Genomic DNA, 26,130 nt, shown 5'->3' with positions numbered 1-26,130 from the left:
TCCCAACCAGAAAAAACCCAAGCAAGGAGATACTGCCCAGAGTAAGCTCAATTTTCTGGGGCATAGCAGAGGTCTCAGTCTCCACTGCTGCAGACAGTAGGGGTTAAACTGTCTCACCTTCAGGAACTGCCTCCCTTACCTTCTCCAGCTGCCCTGTTTTACTATACTTCTCTTCTGCAAAGACCAGATCCATCTCACTCACATCATTGTTCAGTATGAAGCACACTTTGGATTTATAGAATTCTGGGTCATCCGTTTCAAAATACTGTGTGAAAGAGTAAGAAGGCAGGGACATAGAGGGAAGAACAAAAAAACCCTTACATTAATAGCCAGGATTCTGGGTCTGCTTGCTACATCTACATTCAACCCCTCCCCAAACCAACACAGGCTTCAGAAAGGGCTGGGAAGCCTTACCTTGTAATGCATACGAAGTCCTATGATCTGAGCCAGGAAGGATCGAGTGAAGCGAGCTCGAACCAATTGTTTGTAAGCACCTCCCAGAGATGATTCATAAAGACACTTTCCTACTAGGCGGCCTGCAAATTCATACATTTTGAGTCGTAAATATGTGGGACGCCCTGGATTTGGATGCACCTGTGAAGAAGCAGCAAAATTAAATATCCAAGTGTGGCTAGCACAGGTCTTTCCCATGAGAATTCCTTTTGTGTTTTATAAATAAGGAAAGTTTGGATGTTACTAAAAACAGTGTCCCAAGACTTGGACAGTGCAGGCCTGGCCAATCAGGCCTAGGGGGAGGCTTCTGACTGACCAATCTGGGTGACCTTTGAAAACTCTATATATATGATGAAATCAAAACAATAAAGGTCTTTCCTTCTTGCCACTGAGAACTGGATTCTTCTCTCTGCTAGCGGCTCAACAGCGACATCCAAGTACCAGACTGACTAGCACAAATAGCAAATATGGGAGCATTTAAAGTCACTACATCTCTCAAGCTGGCCCAGGAGCTTTAGTGTAATGTCCTCAAAGCCACACAATAGAAATAAAATGCCTAAGCCTGCCTAGGAAGAACATGAAATGTTTCACAAGCACAGGCAAGAAGCTAAATGAGAGAAGAAATGGATTCTGAAATATTAAGACCCAACAAAAACTCCAGATACTCTGATGTCACCTCCTCTTGCCCAAACATCCAGCCTTCCCTGCTGCCTGGCCACCTTTTACTGCTCATCCAGGCAGGTCTTTGACACTTCAATGGGTTAAGATCATTAAGCAAAGCTTTGAGAAAGGCACTAGAAGTGACTATGAAGGCAAGCTAAAGAATGAGTCAGGGTGCGCCCCACTTCATGGCAGCATTGTTTAACCATCAACGGTCACATTTCTGTGCATTCGGCACAGGAACTGGAGACTCACCAAGGCCTGGTTGTTATCACTAAAGCGGGTAAATAGTTGATTGGTGGTATCAAATAATGCCTTACAAATGAGCTCAAACCACTCTCTGCGTGGACCTCCCCAGTCCAGAGCTACAAAACAAAACAAGCTTGGTCATTCATGGGTCATCAGGTCAAAAGTTTCATGCATGCTGCTCAGTATTGCCTGACATAAGAATTCATTGCAATGAACAGCTCCATAGCAACAAGGCAGTAGACAGGCAGAATTATAGGTTCTTCTCCCAAACCTAGCCCTACTTGGGTTTTTTGTTTGAGGTTTTTTTAGGGGTAGAGGGACAGGGTTTACATAAGGCTTCAGGGCCCCATGTGCAGTACGTATAGAATAGCACCAGCAGGTCTCCATGTGAAGTAGGCATAGAATATCCTACCAGCAGGATAATTCACTAACATCTGTGAGAAAATCAAAGGGCTGGAAAGCACAAAGGATGGACATACTACAAGAAACCAGAATTTCACACAAATACTACTCCACAATCATTCCTTTTACTTCAGCCACATATATATTCACAGAGTAACTCACCTTCTTCATCCTGAAAAATCACTTCAAAGTTTTTGCTCCAGTCAGAAACAGAAAAATTTCGTGTTGCTTTAAAAGACTAAAAAATTGAAAAAGAAAATAGCAGCAACCATTACTGCTGGCACCCCATAACCAATATGCAGTCTTGAACATATGAATGGGCAAATGCAAAACCCCAATAGTCTAGCACTCTAAAGTACAAAAGTGAAAACTAGGAACACCTAAAGTCTAATTCTTATTTGTCCAAAGCCACAGAACCAAATTCCTCATTTTCTGTTACAAGACACATTATCCATATAAAATACAGCTCATCTTAAAACCAGTGTGAGGTCTTAGCACAGAAATATCCCTCTCAAGGCTGCAGTATTGTTTAAAGTATTAATATGCCTGTGGGAGGGAGCAATTTCTGTAAAGCACTTTCAGCCCACAAGTTAGATTTAAAATAGGAATGTTTCAAAGAGCACAAGAAAATAGCTTGAAGAGAATTACGGAGTTCATACTTACAACAAGTCACGATGTGAAAAAGTAATAAAATACCACAAGTGTCTAAAATTTCCTGTGCCCTGACTGTGCCCAGATTCCAGTTAAAGAAAATTCAAAAAGCTACAGGGCAGTCTTCAGTTTTACATGTAGTTTTAGCTTAGTTTATCCTCAGATAGGTTAGAACATCACACTACTCACACCTCTGGAATAAACACATTGGTCGCATTCATAGTGACTATGAACCTTGGTCACTAGAGCTTATTTATTATTATGGCATTGGATTTATTTTGTCTTACTTGCCTGTAACACCAATGCTGAAGACAGTGCAGGAATTTCCAAAATAATAGGAAAAAACAGTCATGGAACTATTGTTTAGACATGAAGTAATTTTGTCCAAGCTATTCACTGAAACATAATCTCATGAACACTGCAAGCTGGTACATGCAGAAAATATTCCGAAACACAGATTTACTGAGTGTAAATCATGGGAAATCCCAGACACTCCTGTTTTCCTCAGAAATGTTCTTCTCATCTTTGTAACACCACTGTTGTGAGACACACGTGGAAACAATAAGTCAGGATAGCTGCCTCCCCTGTGTACAATGTATTTAGAATGTCATCTAAGAACCGTATTATATGAATGACGAAGTTCGATTTTGGAAACACAACAGTTCAGGTCAGAGCTGGTGAAGACTTTACTAAGAGACTCTGCAGAACATTTTATCATCACTCTGAACCACTACTAGTAGCCTTTTGATGCAAGAGCTTTATGCATGCAGCTCAGGAACATCTGACTTGACAGCTTATCTTGCTGAATGGCTCTGTGCCAGAAAAACAGTAGATGAAGACTCAGCAGCTTTATGTTCTGCTCCCAAATCTAGTCAAGGTAGACAGTCTCTTTCCAGGTCTCAAGTTCCAATGTAAAATAGGGACGGAGATGCATCAGCAGATTTCCTGCTTTCATAGGCTATGAATCTATTTACAGAATCACAGAATTTTTCAGGTTGAAGAAGACATCTAAGATCATCGATTCTAACCTTTGACTGATCCCTACCTTGTCAAATAGACCATGGCACCAAGTGCCACATCCAGTAATTTCTTGAACACTTCCAAGGACTCCACAACCTCGCTTTCCAATGTTTAACAACTTCTTCCATGAAGAAATTGTTCACGATGTTCAATCTGAACTTTCTTTGGTGCGGCTTGATTTAATTTACCCTAGACATTTCTCAGGGCTTGATTTACTCTGTGGTGAGTTCTTTAAAAATTTATCAGTTGAAGTTGCCTAAACTACTTAAGAAACTGGTCAGATCTTGCTGCCTGCAGAGAAGGGATACAGCACTCCACATAATAACACAGGACCTAGTTTGATTTTTTTTTTCCTTTTTCCCATCTCAAGCTGCCTGCTGGCATCTGCCTTCAAACAGAGGGACTAACCATTTTTAGCATGGTTGCCCTAGCACACTTCGGTTTGGATTTCTTTAGGCACTGAGCAGAAGAAAAAGGATGGAGGAAGCACTCGGCTTAAGTAAAATGACTCATACACTCACCGACTCCAGCAGAGAGTGACGGCTGACCTTCAGTGTGACCTTTGAATGAGGTCTTTTCATATGCACCTGACGCAGCTCTCGCTGAAAGAAGTTCACTTTGTCTTGGAAGGTTTCGGAGCCTCCTGAGAAGAGTGATAATTTGGGTGAGGCCTGAGCTGTCAACACCTCAAACACCTAAAGAGCATTCCTAAGATTAACTGCACAGGTCAGCTTCACAGCCCAAAAGTGCATTTATTACAACAAGGTTTGGAGACAGAACTCTCAAGGTAGTTTTGCAAGTAGTCTTGCTAGTATTGATACTCACAGGTGCACTTTCAAAGAGCCTGACAGAGAAGCCAAGCTGAAAAGGAACAGCTGCTGTGATGAAGTACATTCACTGGAAGCATCAACAGGAATAGAGCATGAGACTCCAGGAACCAGAGTTCTCATCAGAAGTCATTCAGTGATGGCAATCTTTATTCCCCAGGGAAACTAGCAGAATCAAGTGCTAACTTCCTGACTACTGTACCCACCTCACTGTCCCTTTACCTATATTTTTATGCAGAGAGCGAATGAAAGTGGCTGCCAAGATGTTCCTCTCCTTGCAGCTGAGCTCCACAGGGGGTTGGATCCCATCATCCACCACCAGTGTCAGTAATTTGTGCACAGGATCAGGACCAAGGTATGAAAACTAGCAGCAAAAAGATGCAAGAAAAGGTAAAGCCATCATGCAGAAGGCACAGTATGTTCAGTAGACAGAGCAACACCACCTGTGCTCTTAAGACTTTCTCTGCTTACCCATGTGTATGCAGTTAACAGGAAAACTATTTCAAGCAACCAGACTCCAGTTAGGAGGCTGCTTTAAACTTCACACACAAGTCTAAGGGCTTCAATGGGCACAATCACAGCATTTTAGCAAGGTTATGAGGAAAATAAACAAGAAAAATGCACAGGAATCAAGATTTTTGCCTAGCATTGGGACAAAAGACAAGAAAGAGTGATAAGACTAGCTCTTAGTCACAAATATTAGCAAAACTTAGGCATTGAGAGGGAATTCCAGAGTTGATATTTATGCCACACAATGTTGTTCTGTGGGTGGAAGCCCTTCTCTCCAAAAGGAAAAAACAGACTGTGATTCACAAGGACGACAAGCTAACAACGTGGAGGTGTAGTGACAGGTACGTGGGAAGAGGCTCACCTTTGTGCCAGGACACACTCTAAAGGTGAAAAGGCGCCATGGAATGATCTTCAGGTAAAATTCTTTCACTGAGAATTGCTGAGTAACCACAAGGAAAAGAAAATGTTAAATGTCACAGATCTGTTTAGGGTTGTCCCTGCAACACATGAGGCAGAGGACAGATACATAAGGCTAGACCTTCCTTCAATCCCAGGAACAGGTTTCTGCAGTATTTGGCACAATACATGAGAACCTTTAAAGCTCCACAGAACTGTAAGCAACTTGTCAGTAAGACTTCACTGTGTGCATTTATGACGCATGTGGGATGCCAGCATGACACAGATTTTACAGGAGTAAGCTATTGTGTTCAGTAGAACATCACCAGTCTAATTGGAAAGTAATCTTAAGTACACTTGAGAAGCTGAACTCAGGGCAAGATTGTAATGCACTGACAATAAGGTTTTGGTAAAAGTCACACCAACAGACTGCTGTGATTACTCCCTAATTTTCACATCCATTTCAAATATCTTTTATAAAGCACTTGCAACTGCTAAATCCATGTGATTTGCAGAAATTTATTCTCACTGTATTTCTGCCAGAACCAATAACTAACTGTGCAACTGCTCTGGAGAGCAAGTTAAGACAAAATTTTAACACCTTTAGACAAAAGAAAACCATTTCCTGCACAAACCTTTTCTAGCTGCAATGACTGGAAAAACTGACAAGCAGCATTTGTCTAGAAACAAGCCAAATACAAACAGCAGCTCCTTAAAAGAAATAGCAGCACAGTAACAGTTTTCTACTGTTTCTATTTCTATAAATAGAGGCATCCAGGGATACAATTATGCAAGCATAAGTATCACACTAACAACTTCGGCACCTAAAGAGAGCTTCTAACAGTACCCACTTCTGGTGATCTGATTGCATTTACCAGGTAATGCAATAGAAAAGAGTATGGAAGTCCAAAATGATACACCAAGGATGAAAGGATGCTGAGCTCCTGAGGACACAGCACTCACAGTCAGTTCTTAAAAGCTACATGCAGCACAGATTTAGAAATCTCTAGCAGCTCCCTCCATCCTGTAACTGTTTCACAGCCCTCTTTCTCCCTTTGGCAGGCAAGCAATTCCTGGATTAGTCTTCCACTTTGATATTTATCACTGCATTTTTCAGAATGCATTTGAATAGACAGATAAACAAAATTAATTGAAATTCATGAGTAGATTTAGAGGAATTTTATTTCTAGTTGCTGAATGCTTTTAGGCAATAATAACGGGAAACAGTTACTGTTAACATATTCTTATTGTAAGAGAATTCTCAGTTTCTCCTGTTTCTTCTACTTACAAATTTACCCTTTGTTCTCTGATCATTTTTATCCTTTTCTTTTCAGCAAAACATTCCAGACACAGGACAAAGAAAAAATCTGAGAAAAGTGAGATTCTCTTAAGTTCAAATTTACAGGTATCAGAAACTGAGAATAGGAACTGCAGGTCTGACCTGACCAGAGCAAAGGAAAGGCAAACACAGTATCTACTAAACAGTCAGCAAAAAAATTTCCAGTAGACTTTGGATCAGACCTAGAAAGACACAATCCTAAAACTTCAAGTTCTGAAACACAGTCCTAAAACTTTCAAGGCTCATTTTAACGTTATTCTAGGTCATGAGCTCCACGTTTGCTATAAGCAAACCTTTTTTTAACCAAATCTGAGGCACCTGAATCTGGGGCTAAGATATAAAGCACAAGGAAGCTCTTCAGTTTCAGCATACTTTAAACGTGCACTCAAAGTGTGGTAACTTTATGATATCTACCTTAGGTGACACATAACAGTACACTTTTTTAGGCTTCTTCACTTTCTCGGGGGTCTGGCTGTCAGAAGGAGAATCTTCATCTTCATCCTCAATTGCAGTAGAAGGACGGCGCTGGGAGGAGCTCAGGTGCATTGGTGGGAGTTGCCACTGAGTGTTGGTATAACTAGGAGCATCGTAAAGGTAAGCTTCAAAATAAATACTGACACCTGAGGTGGACACATTGCGCTCTACAATGTTCTTTTCATTCTCTGAGGGAAACAGATATAAAAGAGTTGAGTAAATCCTAATGGAGACAAGAATGAAAAAGAATGCATGGGCCACCACCAAATCAGTGACTACGATTTTAAAGAAAAGGTTATCCATCCAAAGGAAAACCTGGTCAAGTGAAACTTTGATAAAGAGAACCCAGGAATGGCATGAAAAGATTTCAAGATGGCAGTTTGTCTGTTAGTGACTGGTTGAAAAAAAAAAAAGCATACAGAATCTCTCTCTCAGAGCACCAGTCTAAAGGCATGGCCACTTGACAGCCACACTGAAGTCTGGGAAGCTCCTGAAGAAACCAGGAATTGCAGCATTGTAAAAAGAAAAACCCACACAGATTACATGCAGTGTTCTTCATCCATATAACTTAACATACAATACACGACTGGTTCAGATGCCAACTACTAGCAAGCAATAAAAATTGCCTGATTTCAGAGGTAAACGTCCTGAAACAGGGGAAAAACACTTGTTTCTATCTGCTGATGGATCAGAGAGTATCAGCCCTCAGAGTTCTCCCTTGTCAGAAGCAAATTCATTTACCTTGCATTTTGAAATGAATAGGCTTTCATTTAGCAATTAAGCATGGCCAGCCTGCAGGGAAGCCACAAATAGCTCTGCCACCTGAGTGTGCAAAGCACATTGTAAGAGGACACTTGGAGAATGAATACTGAGTAGGTCTTGACTCACCACTTAGAACAATGATGTCAAAATCACCATTGCTTATGGGCTGGTTCTGGTAGGAGATGCAGGCATGGAAACACCCCCTAGAGTGCAAGGTGAGTCGGAAGAACACCTCACAAGTCTGCCGATTGGACACCACAGACTTCTCAAACACCACATCAGAGCTCTCCTCTTCTTGAGGACCCAGCTAAACAGAAAACAAATTAATAAAAGGAGCTCTCCAGCTCACCTTAAGTCAAGCAGCAGGCATAAGGTTGCACTCACCTCATGGATGGAGAGGCTGTAATTGTGCTCATCTATAAGGGACACAGAATTGCTGGTAGGATTGTCATACTCATCTCTGGGAGCTATCTGCAAAGTGTGCTGCTGCCCACAGGTCAGCACCAGAGTGGAGAAATGGCAGACGATTTTTGTTTTGGAGGGAACTACCATTCCTGAAGCAGACAACAGTAATTTAGTGTCAAACAAATTTCAAGGTGTAGCTACAAAAAGCAAAAGAAAAACAACTAGGGGCACAATACCTTGTAAATGGATCAAATCTAAACACATTTTATGCCTCTACATTAAAAAAGCAAAGCAAAGTATGCCTTGGATCAGAGACTTAATATTAATAAAGCAAACCCAGTTACTAGTCCTCTAAAGAATGCTTTTTCGCCATTCTAACTTTCCGCTCAGGAACTTGCTCCCACTGTACATACAAAATATAAGCTAGATGACACCTGAGAAAATCTGCAAATGCAGTTTACCAAACAAACTTTATTTGGGTTAAATCTGAGCTGCTTCTTTCCGAAAGGATATTTTAACAAGCTTTGTATCTATCTATTCACAATGCAATGAATAGGGGTCCTTTCAGTGACAGGTGAAACATAAAAGACGCCAATTGGGGTCAAAAAAACAAAAGTAGAAGAAAACAAATTTTAGATGGATAAAAAGGAAATGTTTTTACAGAATTGTGTAATCAAAGGTATCAACCACTCCAGGAGCTTAAGACAGAGTAGGGTATTCAGAAGAAGAGGCAAATTATGACAGCATTTCCAATTCAGATACAAATAAGTCAATACTGTCACAAAAGGCACTCTCTGACTACAGGATGGATTATGAAGAAGTTACTACAAGATGGAGAACATGACGCAAGCAGACAGGGATCTTAAGCAGCACAGTTGACTTAATCTGTAAAGCAGTTTCTGTTTTGTTATGTACTGGTAGTCACAAGTACGTTTCATTCATGGGTCTGCTGCTGGGATCTACACATGGCAGGAGGAAAACGGTGAAGGGTAACCCCTTCCCTGTCACCTAATTGTTTTATATATAATTATAATTACCTAAGGGCCACCAAATCTACTTTGAATCATTACAGGACCACTTAGACCTTACCTGGCTGGAACACCTTGTAGTAGGGGCTGTAGGCCACATTCAAGCCACCAAGTTTTACAGTGATCTCATATCTCCCAGCCCTGCGCACAGTGAAAGCCACTTTCACCACATTGGAATTGGGCTCTTGAAGAACTTCCTGGGTTACAGGAATATCAATTGCTAACTCCACATGGCAGATGTGAACTCGCAGCCCCACAGGCCGGTGAGCAGGGAAGGGCTGCCCATTTTTATAGAATAACTGCATGGGAAACAGAGAAATCCAGGTCAGCAAAAACATACAGCGCACAGAGGAAGAGAAAACAAGTTGCCTTAGGGCAGTGCAAGTACCTCAGCTCAGCAGAGGAAAAATAATCAAAAGACAGCTCTATCACACAGGCTGTGTTCCCCAAAACGAACAGGGCACAAGTAGATATTGAACAGCCCCATTCTCTATTGTGCTAGGGGTCAAATGCATGTCCTGAAAAGAACATGCCTCTAGGCATTTCCCATCTGCACTTATAGTGCAATATCAGAGATCATGAGAACCCACTACCAAAAGGAAAAAAATAAAGCCATATCCTTTTAGAGAAATAAGCAGATCTTGATCGTTTGTACAGCTAAGCTCTAAAAAGACTCTTACCAATTTGTTACAGAAAACTGTGATGAAGATGCCGACCTAAGGAGCTGATCCAGTCTTTGCTGCTAAGCATCATCCATATGAAAAAACCACGCTAGATAAAATCACAGGCAGATCAATCACAGAAGTGATCTCCCGGACAATTTCAGAAGGTAACACACCTCGACCACTACTTTCTTACAAGGAAAGAATTACACATTGAAACTCTATATGCATGGCTCTTCAAGAGCCAGCAGCTTGTTGGCCAAAGCCTGTCTGCCATCTGCAATCAGCCTGCAGTCAGAAAAATGTTGCTATTATTCCCTCTTTCTAAGTAAGGGAGGGTGGGGGGCCTGAAGTAGTTTGCATCTTGACTGACATCAAGAGAAACTAGTGTATGCAAAGCTACTGTTGATGAATAAAGGACTAAGCAAATGGGACACAAGCATGAAGTGGAAGGGCACATTGCTGGAGCTGTGTGAGTGTCAGTACGGTGAAGGAAATAAATTTAAATAGTAGGAATAGAACAAGTCCCTTCCCTTCAGCTTTTTTCACTGCCTGCCCTGCAGTTAGAATTCCTCACTCACCATCAGGCCAAAGGGTTTTCCTCACCTTCCCAAGAGGGATGGGTATGGCAACCTAGCTGAACCTTTCTTCTTATTTTGATACCCTCCTGGATGAGAAGGTGGGATAGAAAGATGGGCACATAAGCCCAGCAAAACCTGTTAAAACTTTCTCCGCATAGCTCCCAACTCTCTGTGCTCATCCATCTTATTTGTATTTTTGTCCCTTTTCCCTTGACTTGGCCTTTTGGGATTAGAGGGGAACAAGAGTCCTTGGCAGGCTTTTCCAGGTCTGACAGAATAACAATCTGTTCTGGAGTAACAGGGAGTGGCCATGAAGCTTTATAGCTCTTGGGTGAGAAAAATGCCCATTCCCACATCTTCAACTTCAGCTGCACAACCAAAAGATAGCACCAAGTTTGTTGAAGGCACGGCTCAGACCACTCACTTCCCAGTAAAAGGAGCAGTAGCCAGAACAAGCCAAATCTCCCCTGGCTCTTCAGAGGATTCTAAAAGAGGGAGATTAGATTTTAAGAAGTGCAAACCTCAAATATGCACTTACAGAGCTCTGCAACACAGTAACAGAGCAGAAGGCATAAACAGATAGCTTTCCTGCGCCTCAGTTATATCTGGCTTAGCTCCAACAAAAAAATATTTGAAGAGCCTGTCCCTAACTCAGACCTCTGTTCCTGCCCACAAAGCTGCATGGAAACAGAAATATTGCCTTACATGCACTCGGAAGGCCATGCTATGGCCCACCTCATAGGGGTCCTTCCAATCCCAGGAGATTTTGCAGGACCGGGGATCCAGGTAGTTGCCTCGCACGTAGTCATAAATAGTTCGCTCCCCTCGGCGTTCCCGGTCCTCATGCTGAAGGAAGCTGACTATACGTGCGGCAAGCTCAAAAAGGAACTTAATGGTGAAGAAGAAAGCTACAACAGATACTGTGATCCCACCTGCAGCAAGGAGAGAACAAAGGGTGGTTGCAGCAGCCAAGGTGGCTGAGTCAGGCTCTAAAATCCCCTCTGTATCAGCCCAAGATGCCTTTTTGTTAATGATACTCTACTCAAACGCAAATTAAGTATTTAAGGCAGATGCTATTGTGTGAACATTTATGGTTTGTGTTATGATACAAGTAATGTTAGAGAACATCAAGTCTCTTAAAACTCCGCAAATGACTGCAAACAAAGGAAATAGTTAAAGGTGGTACAGGGTCTCAGGTAAGGCTTGCGGACATCTCAACAGAAACATGGGATTCCCTTCAAGTTGCAAATTAGAACTACAGAGATTTCTTCAAGGGAAACAAATCACACAACTCCTGCACATCACATTAAGGCTGGATTAAGAAGCATCACAGAGGAAACAACCCTCCACTAGTTCTCAAAAGAAAAAGTAAGGAAACGGCTTAGGAATTAGGTCAATTAAAGGACTTTAGGAACAAGAAGAATAGTGGAGAGGTAGGTCTGCCAGGTGGAGGGCACAGTCTGACAGTACCTTCATGTTTGTTAGGTAAACTCTGAACTAAAATTAAATCTAAATATTTGGATTAACCTTTCTAAAGCTTATGGAGCGGTCAACAAATACAGTGGCAGCCTTTCCTTCACTTACCAATAATGTAAAACATCAGGTCCCTTCGGTGAGACACACAGCCGAGGATCACAGCTGCATCTAGAACACAAAATAGGCCAAGTCCAGTCCAGTGACTCTTCCTCACACACACTGGCCTAAATTTAATCTATGATTCCTCCGAAAAAATGCCTATAGATCATTTTTCTTCCTCTCCAAGGACATCCCTAATGCATTAATCTGTAAGATTGAAATATGTGAAGAGCACAACATGCTACAATTAACAGTTCTCCCTCCGTCACAGATTCCCATTCAGATTCAGGGATCTATAAGAAGGACAACATAGCATCCCTCTGAAAACAGTAAGAGCAGGCTCTGAGTACTGCAGGAAGGAGCTACTTTTTGCAGGATCACCAGCTTCAACAGCAGTGGCCAAAAGCAACTCATCCAAACTCTCATACCCACTTGCAAGTCATAAAGCTAACTTCTACTCTGATATGAAAGCACATCAGAGAGCCACCACCAAAATGGACAGAAACTGATCCTTTAACCAGCAACCTTAGAAGAAAAAGCTATGGAATAAAAGAATTGCAGACAAGACCATCCCCATTTGTTCAGAACAAACAAAATCCTTCTAGAGCAGAGGTGAATCTATTTTTGCCCTGTAAGTCTACTACAGAATATATGAATGCAACTGGAAAACAGTCCATTTGTATTTTCCTACTCATTTCTGCAAAGTGGACCCTCTCTGCTGAAATTCTCACCGATCAACACAAAAACTAAAACCTTCTGTTTGTACACCACTAAGTTTACGGCGATTTCTAGAGTGACCAATCTACACTCAAGTTTTCACTGAGGGGACTGCTAAACAAACATATAGTAAAAATACCACACCCAGAACAAGAACATGCTGTTTGGTAGATAAGACATAGCTGACAGATGGAACAAGAGCAGCAGCAAGGAACGTTTGTGACAATTAGACAAAGGATTTGGCATACAGTAATGCATAAAATATAGCTCACCATGTCACCATTCAGTTAGTGAGAAGCTACATTGTGCATTCAAGCTGCTTTTTTTTCTTTTTAAACAAACACAAAAGGGGAGTTATTCATCAGTCATCTCAGCAGCAGCAACAATGCACATCAGCATGCAGAAAGCTTCAATGAGGTATTTCCCCCCAACAATTGCCATGACTTTCTAGCCCAGCAAATACCCTTTCCTGGCCTCTGCACATAGTCCATCCCTCCAACCAAAGAACAATCACACACCTTTACACAAGTGCCCATGCTCTAAAAGCCAAAAAGAGGGTACCCATTCTTCAGCATCCTTCCGCTTTGTGCCCAAATCTGGGACAAACATCAGCAAGAAGAGGCCATAGAGAAGATTATCACAGAAAGAGTAACTCTTGGAACTTGCATCACAAAATCACTGCTGAAAGATAAGGACTTCAGCACATCAGTTTCTTCCTCCTTGTGGAAAAAGGGTTGTCCTGCAGTGCTGCTTCCTTTAGCCTGTTGTTTGCTAGCTTTCCTGCAAAAGTGAAAAAAGAAAAGAGACAAGTTAGATCTCTCCATTGTGGGTAAGTCTAGCAAGCAGAAACGCATGAGAGGCACATGATACAAGAGCATCACTAGACATCAAATCCATGAGAGGTGCTACAAAGGCATCACTGTTGATGAGGTGCAAGGCTTCACCATATCCTCAGCCTCTATCTGTCACAATCTCATTTCATTTTATGACCCCCTGAAACTAGCACATTCAAGATGGAACAAAACACATCCTTGCCTCCATAGGTTCCATGGAGCAGCTAAGAACCTGCATGCTGTTCATAAAGGAGCAATAAGGATGGAAGCAAGGACAGATAGCCTAGGAGGAATACAGAGAGATTGTCTCAGCAGCCAGGGATCAGGTTAGAAAAGCTAAAGCCCTGATAGAACTAAACCTGGCAAGGGATATCCAGGGCATCATGAAAACCTTCTATAGGTACATTGGTGATAAAGAAAGACTAGGGAAAACATGTGCCTTCTCCAGAAGGAAAGAGGAGACCTGGTTACCTGGGACAATGAAAAGGCTGAGGTACTCAACAACTTTTTCCCCTCAGTCTTCACCAGAAACTGCTCCAGCCACACCAACCAAGTCACAGAAGACAAAGGCAGGGACTGAGAGAATGAACTGCCCACTGTGCTAGATGATCAGGTCAAAGGCAGGGACTGAGAGAATGAAGAACTGTCCACTGTACTAGAAGATCAGGTTCAATAATATCTAAAGAACCTGAAGGTGCATAACTCCACAGGACCTGATGAGATTCAGCTGCAAATCCAGAGGGAACAGGTGGATGAAGTTGCTAAGCCACTACCCATCATATTTGAGAAGTCATGGCAGATTGGCAAATACTGACTGAAAAAGGAGAAATATAACCCCTCCAAACAGGGAAAAAGAAAGACCCTGGGGACTACAGGCTGATCATTCTCACCTCGGTACCTGGTAAGATCACGGAACCTGGAAACTATGCTAACTATATGGAATATAAGGAGGTGACTGGTGACAGCCAACACAGCAGCACTAAAGCTAAATCACACCTGACAAATTTGGTGGCCTTCTGTGACAGGGAAACAGTGATGGTGGACGAGAGAAGAGCAACTGACATCACCTACATGGTCTTGCATTTGACACTATCCTGCACAAAATCCTTGTCTCTAAACTGGAGAGATGTGGATGTGATAGGTGGACCACTCAGTGCATAAGGAATTGGATGGATTGTTGCACTCAAAGAGTTGCGGTCAATGGCTCCAGGTCCAAGTGGAGACCAGTGATAGATCGCTTTTCTCAGATGTTGGTATTGGGACCAGGACTGTCTAACATCTTTGTCAGAAACATAGACAGTGGCATTGAGTGCACCCTCAACAAGTCTGTTGATGACATCAAGGTGTGTGATGCAGTGAACACACTGAAGGAAAGAGATGCCATCCAGACGAACCTTTACAGGCTTTATAGGTGGGCCTGTGCGAACCTCAGGAAGTTCAGCAGGGCCAAGTGTAAGATCCTGTACATGGGTCTGGGCAATCCCGAACACAAATACAGCTTGGGCAGAGAATGGATTGAGAGCAGACAAGAGGAAAGAACTTGGGGGTTTTGGCTGATGAGAAGCTCAGTGTGACCTAGCACTGGGTGATCACCAGCCACAGGAAGTTTAAGAAAGATTCTGCACCTGGGACACAGCAGCCCTGAATGTACGTACCGACTGAAGAACGAGACACTGGAGAGCAACGCTGTGGAAGGGTAGCTGTGGGTCCTGGTAATGGCAAGTTGAATCAGGGTTGGCAGCCAGGAGGGCCAGCCCTGCCTGGGGGTGTATCAGGCACAGCATCGCCAGCCAGGCAAGGGAGGGGATTGTCCTGCTCTGCTCTGCACTGGGGTGGCCTCACCTCAAGTCCTGTGTACAGCTTTGGGCACCACAATATAAGATATAAAGCTATTAGAGAGTGTACAAAGGAGGGCAATGAAGATGATGAAGGGCCTGGAGGAGAAGCCATACAAGGAGTGGCTGAGGTTGCTTGGTCTGTTCTGGCTGGAGAAGAGGAGACTGAGGGAAGACCTCATTACAGTCTACAACTTCCTTGTGAGGGGCAGAGGAGGGACAGGCACTGATCTCTTCTCCCTGGTGAGCAGTGGCAGGATCTGAGGCAATGGCATGAAGCTGAGCCAGTGGAGGTTTCGGTTAAATATTAGAAAAAGGTTTCTCATCCAGAGGGTGGTTGGGCACTGGAACAGGCTTCCCAGGGAAGTGGTCACAGCACCAAGCCAGACAAAGTTCAAGAAGGGTTTGGACAATGCTGTCATGTACATGATGTGATTCTTGGGGCTGTCCTATGCAGGGCAGCCTGCTGGGGTTGGACTTCGATGATCCTTGCAGGTCCCTTCTTACTCAGGATATTCTATGATTCTATGACCTGACAGTGTGCTTGCTGCCTGAAAAGTCAACCATGTCCTGGGCTGCATCAAAAGAATTATGACCAGCAGGTTGAGGGAGGTGATTCTACTCTCTACTCTGCTCTCATAAGACCTCACCTGGAGTATTACGCCCAGCTCTGGTGTTCTCAGTACAAGGAAGACATGGACCCGTTGTAGCAGGTCCAGAGGAAGGCCATGAAGGTGATCAGAGGGCTGAAGCACCTCTCCTGTGAAGACAAGCTGAGAGAGTTGAGATTGTCAGTCTGGAGAAGAGAAGACCCGAGGGAGAGCTTATAGCACCTTCCAGTACCTAAATGCAGCCTACAAGAGAGCTGGAGAGGGACTTTTTACAAGGGCATGTAGTGATATGACAAAGGGGAAGAACTTCAAACTGAAAGAGGGTAGGTTTAGATTAGACATAAGGAAGAAATTCTTCACTATGACTGGTGAGGAACTAGATCAGGTTGCCCAGAGAAGTTGTGGCTGCCCCATCCTTGGAATTGTTAACAACTTAATTGCATGGGGCTTTGAACAACCTAGTCTAGTGAAAGGCACCCCTGCCCATGTCAGGGGAGTTGGAATTAGATGATCTTTAAGGTTGCTTCCAAGCCAAACCTGATCATTCTATGATCAGGTAGCCCTTCAAGTCTTCACACCCTGCAAAATGCTATATACTATTTTCAAACTGATTTTGCCCAGATTTAAAGGGCTATTTATAATCAAGATTAAAAAAAAAAAAAGGAGTTTTTCAAAGTTCTTGGACCACACAAAGCAAACTAGATTTTGGTTTTGGTGCTGTTGTTTTAGGTATTCAGGAAACTGATTTCCTCATAAGGGATTTCAGTTTCAGCAGCACTATCCACTAAATTACAGTTTACTGTCAGGATTGAGATAAAAAAAAATTTAAATTTAACAGCAAGGATTGACGCAGCCCACAAAAACCAGGACACATGCCAGAAGAAACGCCACAGAGCCTACAGAACCAGTATCTACTCATTCAGAGCACAGATTACATAAAGGAGTGAGAATGAAAAGAACAGACCCAGGCTCACCAAGGCAGCTGTCTGTTAAAATAGTCACCTCCTCTAGGATGTGATGTGCTCCTCCCGCCTGCCATGCCACCACCTCAGCTGTCACTTCTTCCTTAAACCACCCTCATCTGCCTTCGTCTTCAGATGGGTCTTATTTCCCTCCCTGCCAATAATCATACAGATCTGGCTGCCTTCACACACTTCTACTAATCTTCCTAATGCATATGAAAATCAACCAGTAAGTCTGTGCAGTGCTTTTTGGTTGCACTGCAGAAACAGCCAGACTTTCACTGTCTTTTCCTCACCCACATCTCAAGGAAAGTCCCACCCACTCATCTATTTTCCTCTTTCCTCTACTTTTCCTCACTGCAAAGTATTGCAGTCCCCAGGGCATAAGTTCTCATTCTCCTCCTAGGTAAAATGTCAGGCTTCTAAACTCATAAATCTCTATGTGTTAAGGACCACAGACCTAGCAATTTCCTTGGTATTTTAGTTATTCCACAGTACATATCCAAGATGTACTAAAAATAACTAGCTGAAATTTTGCTCCAGCTTAGCCTGGCTGTGAAGGGTTGTGGCTACTCCCCACACAGCTGGGGAATTTCACAGAAACTTATCAATATTTAGGAATCTACAAGATATCCCTCCACCATCTTCCAGAACCAGTCTCTTCATGTCACAAAAAAACCCCATGAACACAAAGCTGTCCCTGTGGGTTCATCTATTCAAGCTATTTCTGATTCACTGCACAACTCTCTCCCTTCTGTGAGGCACACCACAGGTCACACAGCCTCTCTCTCAAGCATAAAAAGAGAAAGACCCATCATTTAAACCACAAGGATTTTTAAGTCAATTGGAACCTGAATCTCTTGATCTGCTTTGCAGAATTTCTGAACTCGCTGGACACAGGGAATCAGTTATCTCAGTTAATCAGCACAGCAACTGCTCATTTTATTATCCCTACATAATGTGGTAAACAAGACACCAACTCGGGTGGCCACCAGCGATGAAGTGGCTGTTATACAATCAACTTCCTTCTAGCTTACACACTGCCAGCAGCTTTTAAGGGTGCTCTTGCAGCTGGAACACATTGAGATGAAGAACCTAGTTACAGGCAGGTGGTATCCAAGATACGCTGCTACTCACTTAACAGAATGCAGATGTGAACTAAAACAGTACCTGTGCAAAGAACTGCTGGGTAATAATCTAGGAAACAAATTCTGAAAAGCGGTAATATAAGGTGCCATCATAGCTAGGCTGGAAAAAAAAAGCTAGGCTGGATTGTCCAACAGGTCTTAGTAATCTTGGTCCAAGGGCAGAGGAAGCAATGGTCTCCTGCCACCTGCAGGGAAAACTAGGATTTGGAGCGCTTCACCTGGCATAATCAGGGTAGACAGCATGGAATCATAAAATAAACTGTATTGGTGCCATTTCTGCCCTCAAGTCAGCAAGGAAAGGAAGTTCAGTAATGGGAATACATTTAGTTTGTGTTACTGCTGCTGTTGAAGCCAGAGGAACACAGTGCAGAGCTCCAGAAGGAAGCACAAGTGTAACCACATACGCAAAAGGAACTGTAACACAGTAACAGCACATTCATTTGGCTACAGCTACAAAACCAGCTGGGGGCATGCTACACAGAACGGATGTACTGAGCTGCTAGGAAATCTGCTGTGCCACTTAATTTTATTTGGTGCACTGATAAATTGTCATTCTCTCAACAACAAACCTTTAATTTTGTTTTAAAGCATTTTTTTCAGATTGATACTACCTCATCCAATCAAGATATGAGAACCATTTATCTCTGTGCAGAATCTCTCTCAATCCATGTGCACAAATGTCTACCACCAATGGCACATCTGTCTCATGCCACGAACAGACATCTATTCACTAGTGAAAGAGGCAGTATGTTCTCACACTAAGTAAAGCACGCATAAACCAACAAACAGGAATGCCCATGAGAACCTAACTTTAAAATACACCCACAGAAAACTGAAGAGTCAGCGCAAAAGGCACTAAGCAGGATCCAGTATCAGCTATCAAGGACAAAAGCCACATCAATTGTCAGTGTCTACACAAAACAGTCATTCTCTCATTAGAGATGGAATTTGTCATATGCATTTACATACAAGACATATTAAACAGTGGCAACAGGAAAACAACAAAAAAAATATTTCTGTCAGCTGGTTAAATCTAAGGACTTTTCATTGCAAATGAACCACCACCAGCACTGTCAGCTCCTTCTGTCCTCCTCAAACACAGCAAACCGGCTAGATGGCAACTTTCAGGCCAGTCTCATCTTGACACTAGATCTGCTTCCTGAGCCACGACAAAATTCAGCCCCTTGCCCTGCTGCACATCACTGGGGAAAGCAGATCACTCCCTTCTTCCTCAATTATTTCCTTTCCCAAATCACTGAAGGTCACTTAAGCAGCATCCTGCAAACTCCAGCAACTGCATTTCCTCAACCAACAATTAAGCTAGGTATGATCACTCAGGCAGAAAGCTCAGCTGTGGTTTCCCTAACAAACATAGTTTCTCTTTCAGTCTAATTTCTTTCCTCATTGTCAAAGTATCAGTCACAATTCTACTGAGGTCACCACTTCAGGAAAAAACGCCTGAGTGGTTCCTCATTGGCTGCTTTATCTGACCCGCACACCGACTGTATTTGGAAGATACCAACAGCTACAAGTTCTCAATAATCCCAGAAGCTTTCATGAGTAAGGCCTTTCTCTCTCCCTTCCCTGCACAGGACACGAGAAACCAGTCCTAGAATTTAGGGAACGTTTCCTTTCATGTGCAGAAAAGACATTTTGGGTCAGACTACACCAGTAGAATTTCAGTACAGCTGAAATTCTGCTCATTCGCTAAGATTTCTGGTCACAAATATAGGTAAGATCTAAAGATAATGAAAACCCACTGTTTTTCATTAAGAAGTTCATGAGCTAGAGCGTGGGAAAACCAGCACTACATTGACTCAAAAAAAAAAAAACAAACAGTCCAGCAAGCTCAAGTGAGTGGGCTGAAGACCTCCGTAACATCCCGGCTCTGCTAAACTGAGAAGAGAGGGGAAAGAGGGCAGGGGGGCGATCGGTGTGCTGCGGTTCCCCTTCCAGCCCGCACCAGCGGTGGGCTCGGCGGGGAAACCAAACCCCACGGCCTTTCCCAGGCGCCAGCTCGCCCCCACCTACCCGACGTGCCCCCGATGCCCCCGCAGCGCCGCGCAGACGGCGAGGCTAAGCCGGGGGCCGCCGCCGGGCAGGCAGAGCCGGCTCTTCCCGGTCGCCGGGAGCCCCGGCCCCGCCGCCCCCGCCGCGGCCCCCCCGGAGCGAGCCCCGCCGCCGGCAGCGCGGGGACCCCGCCGCGCTTGTACCAGGCCACCGCGGGAGCTCCGGACCGGCAGCGGGGCCGTCACCCCGGGGGAGGCCCGTCACGACGGGGCGGCCGGGCTGGGGCTGCAGCTCCCTTGCCCCGGGAGCCCGTTCCCCGCGCCAGGGCCCGAGGCGACGAGGAGGGAAACGCAGCTACCGCTGTTACCGTGGTCTCCGACGGCGGCCGCAACCTCCCTCCTGCTGCCCCGCGTTGCCGCTGCCCGGCGCTGGCAGCCGGAGGTGACGCGCTCCCGGGGCGGGGCCCAGTGACGCACCAGGGACACCGGCAGTGGCGGCGGCTGGAGCGGTAGGATCGGCAGGATCAGCATGGTGAGCCGGGAGCGGGCCGGGGGGCTGGCTGGGATCGGGTCTCTCCTCAGCTCATCGCGGCCATGTGTCCGTGTCCTTGCAGGGGAAGCAGAAGAAGGCGCGGAAGTACGCGGTCATGAAGCGCATGATCAGCCTCCGGGATGAGCGCCTGTGAGTGTGGCTGCGGCTGGGCCCGGCCCGGTGCCACGCGGAGCCGTGGAGCGTACTCGTGTCCCGCTTGGGAGAGGCGGGAGGAGGTCCCGGCCGCTGGCAGCCCATCCTTGTCGCTGTACCTCAGTAATGCCTGTGTTTCTTTGCAGTAAAGAGAAGGACCGGGCAAAAGCCCCCGTGAAGAAGAAAGAGGACCCAAGTGCCATCAAAGAGCGGGAGGTGTAAGTGTTGCCGACGCACTGGGGAGGGAGAGAAGAAAGCAGGGAGGGAGGGCCAGCCACGCTGCTGGCTGGAACCGAGGGTGTTTCTGAGCAATCCTGTCAGAGTAAGAATTTGTGCCCCAAACCAAAGGATTGTGCCGGGGAGGCAGCAGGAGGCCTGATGGGTCTTTCTGCTCATTATCCCTTTTTCATTCTGTGCAAGTTGTAGGATTGGACGTGATGTTAAATGCAATTAACTGATTTGAATTCTTTTTCTTCCTGGCAGACCCCAGCATCCTTCTTGCTTGTTCTTCCAGTATAATACACAGCTGGGCCCCCCTTACCATATCCTGGTTGACACTAACTTCATCAACTTCTCCATCAAGGCCAAACTGGACCTAGTGCAGTCGATGATGGACTGTCTCTATGCCAAGTGTGAGTGTCTGCACCACTCAGAGCTTCTTCTGACCACACAGTGCCACAGTGGGCTTGTAATGTGCTTTGTCAGCCTCATGCCACTGGCTGAGAGTAACAGAAATCTTGAAAAAACAATATGTGCTATAATCACGGAGCTACGGTAACCCTGGCAATGTCTCTTGTTTCAGTCAAGTAATGGTTTTAAATGCTAATCTCAACAAAGGTAGAGTACTAGTAATTTAAAAATCTAAAATTACTATGGCATGGTTAAACTCAGTGGCTCTACATTTCATCACCTTGCAACATTATCAGTTGTCACTGTAAGTAATATGTTAGAGAGTTCCATGATGTTTCCAGGGCATATGGCCAGTATGTAGGGGTCTGGGAATGAATACTGCTTTGTTTTAATACAGGCTTTGGGGTTTTTTTTTGGGTTTTTTTTTTTTTTTTTTGCATTTAGGTATTCCATGCATCACAGATTGTGTAATGGGTGAAATTGAGAAGTTGGGACAGAAGTACCGTGTGGCATTAAGGTAGGCATGGGGTGTTCTTCTCTGTTTCTAGAACTCAATGCTTTAATATAAATAAATGAAAAAAACTTGCTATGTCTGGTGTTCTTGCACTAGAGGGTGGTTAGGCTGTTGCAGAGTCCTGAACTTGGTTTTATTTTTCTGGCTCTCTGAGATCAGTACAATGGCTCAAGTTTTAGAAACTAAATGCTAGGCATGAGTTCACAATATTGATTTGTAAATCTTGAACATTTAAGACTTTCAAAGTAATGCTTTTTTCTTTTTCTCAAAACCAAAAATTAATTATAGAACTTCTAAAAATTAATATAGAAGTGACCGAGGTCTTAGAGAACTTTTCACTCATACTTCATGTTATTCCTGTATGAGTAGGTACCAAATACTGATAATCTAGAGTCAGATTATTGTGTGATCTGTACAAAACTAGTCCAGTGTAGTTCATGCTCCCCACTCAGATGTATTGTTCTTTTTATTTTGGCCTGCTGCGCTGTAAAGTATACAAGTGCATACCCTAAACAGCTTTGATGTTGCCCTTCAGAGAAGAGGTGAAGTGTCCCTTTATGCATGGTACAAATGATCACACACCAGAAGTTCCAGTTTTTCCCACAGATAACTTATTTCAAATTACTGTGTTTGGCAATGGCCTAACATTGTACAGATTTTGAATCAAACAAACCAATACTAAGAAGTACTTAACCTATAATAACTAGACAAATTGCGTTCTTTTTTTGCAAGTCATTTCAGCTGACCTTTGTCTATCATTTACTTCATCCCTTCAGGCCTTGTTTATTGGTCAGCATATCACAGAAAGGGGTTTTCTTGTTCCTCCATACTGTGTTACTGTACTCTCTGGTCTGATTGCTGTGATGCTGCTTTTTATGTCCCCATAGAATTGCCAAGGACCCTCGGTTTGAACGCTTGCCATGTATGCACAAAGGAACCTACGCTGATGACTGCTTGGTGCAGAGGGTCACTCAGGTATTTACCTTTCTGACATTTTCTATACTGTGCAAACATACTAAAAATTCCTGAACCCCTCCTAATTACTGATTGACTTAAATTTCCCACAAAGTAAATATAGAATCTCACTAAGGGACAGTTTCACTCCCTAGTACAACTTTATTTGATACAACGTATTGTCTTCCCTGAGCATTCCTGTTGTACAGGACAGCATGAAGAAGCCCTTAGGATGGGAAAGCTGTCAGCTTGAAAGGCTGGACAGACTTTCAGAGATTTCTTGAGACTATTCTGATGAGCAGAAGGATGTTACTAGTCTGCTGTGGAATTCTGTACAAGTCCTGGTAATGCCTTGCTAAGGACTCTTAGCCTTCTTGTGTTCAGTGACCTCACTGAACAGGAACGTTTGGTCAGCCGTGACTCCTTTCTATGAGTTCGCTGGTGTTGAACCTGACTTGCCTTCTTTTTTTGCAGCACAAATGTTACATTGTGGCCACAGTGGATAAAGAGCTCAAGCGAAGAATACGAAAAATCCCTGGAGTGCCTATAATGTATATTTCCAGGCACAGGTAAGGGCCCCTTGACAGGAAGGAACCCAGTCCAGTGCAGTCCTTGTCTGACAGGGACTCTTTCTCTCCTTCATTGTCTGTAGCGCAGGCTGCAGTAAAGGGCTTGGTGTTTGCACAAAAGTTGAAGTACAGCTACTGCTGAGAAAAGACTGGTCACAGACCCACTTTTATTGCAGTATACATGTTCCCTTGTCTTTACCTGGAGAAGTAGTTTGCTTAAGGCCAGTGTTTCCGTAGATCAGTTTTGCTTGGCAGCAACAGCAGGACTACCAGGCTAATGCATTCCACAGGTTCTTGAGGGAAAGCATTCTTGTTCCATGTTCTATTTGGTAGCTTTGTGGACCCTCAGCTAAGAGATTGAATTTGCTTCTTAGCTAAAAACCAAACCAGCTCAGAAGGATACCAGTGTAGCATGTTGGAAATGAGAAGCTTGACTGCTATAAATATGTAAAGTTTTAACTGATCTATAATTAGAATGTGGCTCAAAAGATTTTTCTCTCAAAACACCTTTGCCCCTTATTCACTGTGGCCATGAACTTTGGGAATGAGCTGCCAAGGGTGGTGATGGAGTCCTATTCCTGGGGCTTTTCAAGAAACAACTGCAGATGGCACAAGGAGGTATTCAGTCAAAGACTGGAGTCAGTGATTCTGGAGGTCTTTTCCAACCTAAATAATTCTGCAAATTGTGAGTTGAATGTCTAAAGTTTTATTCTCTGTGGTGATCTGCTCTTAAATCCTAAGTCAGATCTTACAAAACCACAGTTTTTTTTCCTTCTCTGGAGATGGTGAGATTTGAGATGCCCAATTGCTGAGTTTAAGGTGAAGAATAACAGCAACCTTATGAAGACTTTTTACTTTAGAAGCAATATTTTCCTTACTGGGGATCTGAGCTGCAGATAGAAATGTAACAAAGCTTCTTGCTGTTCAGTTTGCCTGTAAGCCTGTTGCTGCATGGGTATCATGAATGAGTGCTTTAGTCCACTTAAAGAATCACTGGCAAAGGCACACTGTCAAAAGCAGGTTTTAATATAAGGTTCATTCTATTACTACATGGATGAAACACACAAAGGAAAATTGACTTAGAATCACTTTAGAGTGATTTGCACAGAGACCAGGAAAGGTGCAAAGGAAGACCCTCCCATTGAGTCACAAGGTTCAGAAAGGATCTCCTTGCTTTCCAAACTCCTGATGGAGTCCAGGTGCAGCTGCATCCAATCTTAGTCCCAGACTTGATCAAGAGTCTCTATCTTAATTAGATTTTAGAAGCACGTAATCATTGACTGATTTAACATTTATAAAGTGATTCAACGGGGTTTGCTCAATTATAAGAGTTACTTACTTATAGTTTCAAGAAGCAATATTCATACTATACTCAGTAAAGAGTATTTCAGCCAATTCACATGCATGCACACTAACACAGAGACATCTGTATCTAAATGTATAAAGGTACGAGTCAAAAATTCCCCTCAGGTTCAGTGAAATACATCAAATGCCTCTGCATTTCTCAGCAAGGAAGGGTTGAGTGGTGGTCCTTCAGGTATCTCAGACTTGAGACCGACAGGCGTTCTGCTCAGAGAGATGTGCTGGTGCAGTCCACAGCAGTCCAGGAGAACTCTAAAGGCCTCACTTAAGACCACTGCTAATAGCGTGACAAGATGATTGCTTTTTGTCATGCATACATTTTACATCTTGCCCATAATCCAGATTGGTAACTACTAGAGTTTCCAAAACTCTGGTAACAATGGTACTGTTCCACTAAGGCCACAACTTAGATAGGATTATCAGGTGGATGACTGACAATCTCATCCTTCACTGTAGCCAGGCAACAAGAGTTCCCAGTACAGTCAGTGCTGTTCTCACCTTAGTCATGCAAGGCTTCCTGGTACAGTTAAGGCACACTTCACCACCCAACTCATTACGCAAAGGCCAAGGCCTAGCAGGAATCCCTGAGATGATAGAGCAGCCCTGAGGAGAAGGAGGGGGTATTCACACCACCACAGTAGGGAGGGGAGCAATGTGGAATAGGTTGTCTTCATAAGTTCTCCTTTTTTCTCAGATACAATATTGAAAGGATGCCAGATGATTACGGAGCTCCTCGATTTTAATCTCTCCAGTCAAGTCATCAATGCCAGGACTGTGAGCCAGGATAAGGGTCCTTCTGATTCCAAACCTTCTGCTTTCTTCTTTTGTTGGAACTCTGTGCATAGGACTGTGGATAACACCAGACTGACTTCTTAACCTCGATTTTCTAAGAAAAAGCTATTTTGAAGAATCTGCTTTTATTCATCCTTCTTCTGCCTTGGTCTGATTACCTACAGCTGGGAGAAGCATATGGGAAAAAGAGGACAGCAGTACCCAGAATGTGCCTAGCTCTGCATTGGGATCTTTGGAAAAAGTGGTTTCAGCATTCCAAATTAAATATTGATGATGCAATTCTGGCTGAGAGCAAAACCACAAGAGATTTTAAAATTTCTTGCTGCTGCTCCTGCAGTAGGACAGGTATTCCTCTGAGAAGCTCCCTCACACCTGTTCCCTCAAACAAATCAGAATCCACATTCTGAAGAAAAGACACCAGTTGGTGGCCATCTCTGGAACAGCAGTCCAGATTTTAATTTGGAATTTATGGGCTTTTATTCAACTGCACAATGAATGAAGTTTGGTTAAATGTC

General features: G+C 43.7%; 2 protein-coding genes across 5 annotated transcripts in view; one reads left to right on the top strand and one right to left on the bottom strand.

The window, feature by feature from the left end:
• Positions 1 to 20,594, bottom strand: part of AREL1 (apoptosis resistant E3 ubiquitin protein ligase 1) — a 25,669-nt gene extending 5,075 nt beyond the window's left edge. The window contains exons 1-16 of one of the 4 annotated variants that reach the window (XM_085061770.1): positions 20,478 to 20,558; positions 16,030 to 16,152; positions 13,230 to 13,491; positions 12,004 to 12,063; positions 11,125 to 11,351; positions 9,238 to 9,475; positions 8,128 to 8,297; positions 7,870 to 8,050; positions 6,922 to 7,169; positions 5,134 to 5,211; positions 4,485 to 4,626; positions 3,957 to 4,078; positions 1,927 to 2,002; positions 1,369 to 1,478; positions 415 to 594; positions 140 to 265 (exon numbers count right to left, since the gene is read on the bottom strand). In XM_085061770.1, the coding sequence (XP_084917896.1) occupies positions 140 to 265; positions 415 to 594; positions 1,369 to 1,478; positions 1,927 to 2,002; positions 3,957 to 4,078; positions 4,485 to 4,626; positions 5,134 to 5,211; positions 6,922 to 7,169; positions 7,870 to 8,050; positions 8,128 to 8,297; positions 9,238 to 9,475; positions 11,125 to 11,351; positions 12,004 to 12,063; positions 13,230 to 13,320 (2,049 nt within the window). In that variant the 5' untranslated portion in view covers positions 13,321 to 13,491; positions 16,030 to 16,152; positions 20,478 to 20,558. Of the gene's footprint in view, positions 1 to 139; positions 266 to 414; positions 595 to 1,368; positions 1,479 to 1,926; positions 2,003 to 3,956; positions 4,079 to 4,484; positions 4,627 to 5,133; positions 5,212 to 6,921; positions 7,170 to 7,869; positions 8,051 to 8,127; positions 8,298 to 9,237; positions 9,476 to 11,124; positions 11,352 to 12,003; positions 12,064 to 13,229; positions 13,492 to 16,029; positions 16,153 to 20,477 lie in introns of all 4 variants that reach the window. The other 3 variants (XM_085061773.1, XM_085061772.1, XM_085061774.1) reach the window with 3 other exon arrangements.
• FCF1 (FCF1 rRNA-processing protein) lies at positions 20,519 to 26,130 on the top strand. The gene is made up of 8 exons (XM_085061781.1): positions 20,519 to 20,641; positions 20,724 to 20,791; positions 20,941 to 21,012; positions 21,278 to 21,426; positions 21,869 to 21,941; positions 22,826 to 22,913; positions 23,367 to 23,461; positions 25,518 to 26,130. Exons 1-8 carry the CDS (start codon positions 20,639 to 20,641, stop codon positions 25,564 to 25,566), a joined length of 597 nt encoding a protein of 198 aa, XP_084917907.1. The 5' UTR covers positions 20,519 to 20,638; the 3' UTR covers positions 25,567 to 26,130.

Source organism: Lichenostomus cassidix, chromosome 5 (assembly GCF_008360975.1).
Source record: "Lichenostomus cassidix isolate B80296 chromosome 5, HeHo_3.0, whole genome shotgun sequence".
NCBI lineage: Eukaryota > Metazoa > Chordata > Aves > Passeriformes > Meliphagidae > Lichenostomus > Lichenostomus cassidix.
Note: the sequence above shows the minus strand (reverse complement) of the source record. Positions and strands in the feature narration are given on the sequence as shown.

Bases quoted from the DNA above. Each gene is read 5' to 3' on its own strand.
- FCF1 (XM_085061781.1), top strand. The intron at 20,792-20,940 runs GTGAGTGTGGCT...GTTTCTTTGCAG, and splicing joins AGCCTCCGGGATGAGCGCCT to TAAAGAGAAGGACCGGGCAA. The intron at 21,942-22,825 runs GTAGGCATGGGG...ATGTCCCCATAG, and splicing joins AAGTACCGTGTGGCATTAAG to AATTGCCAAGGACCCTCGGT.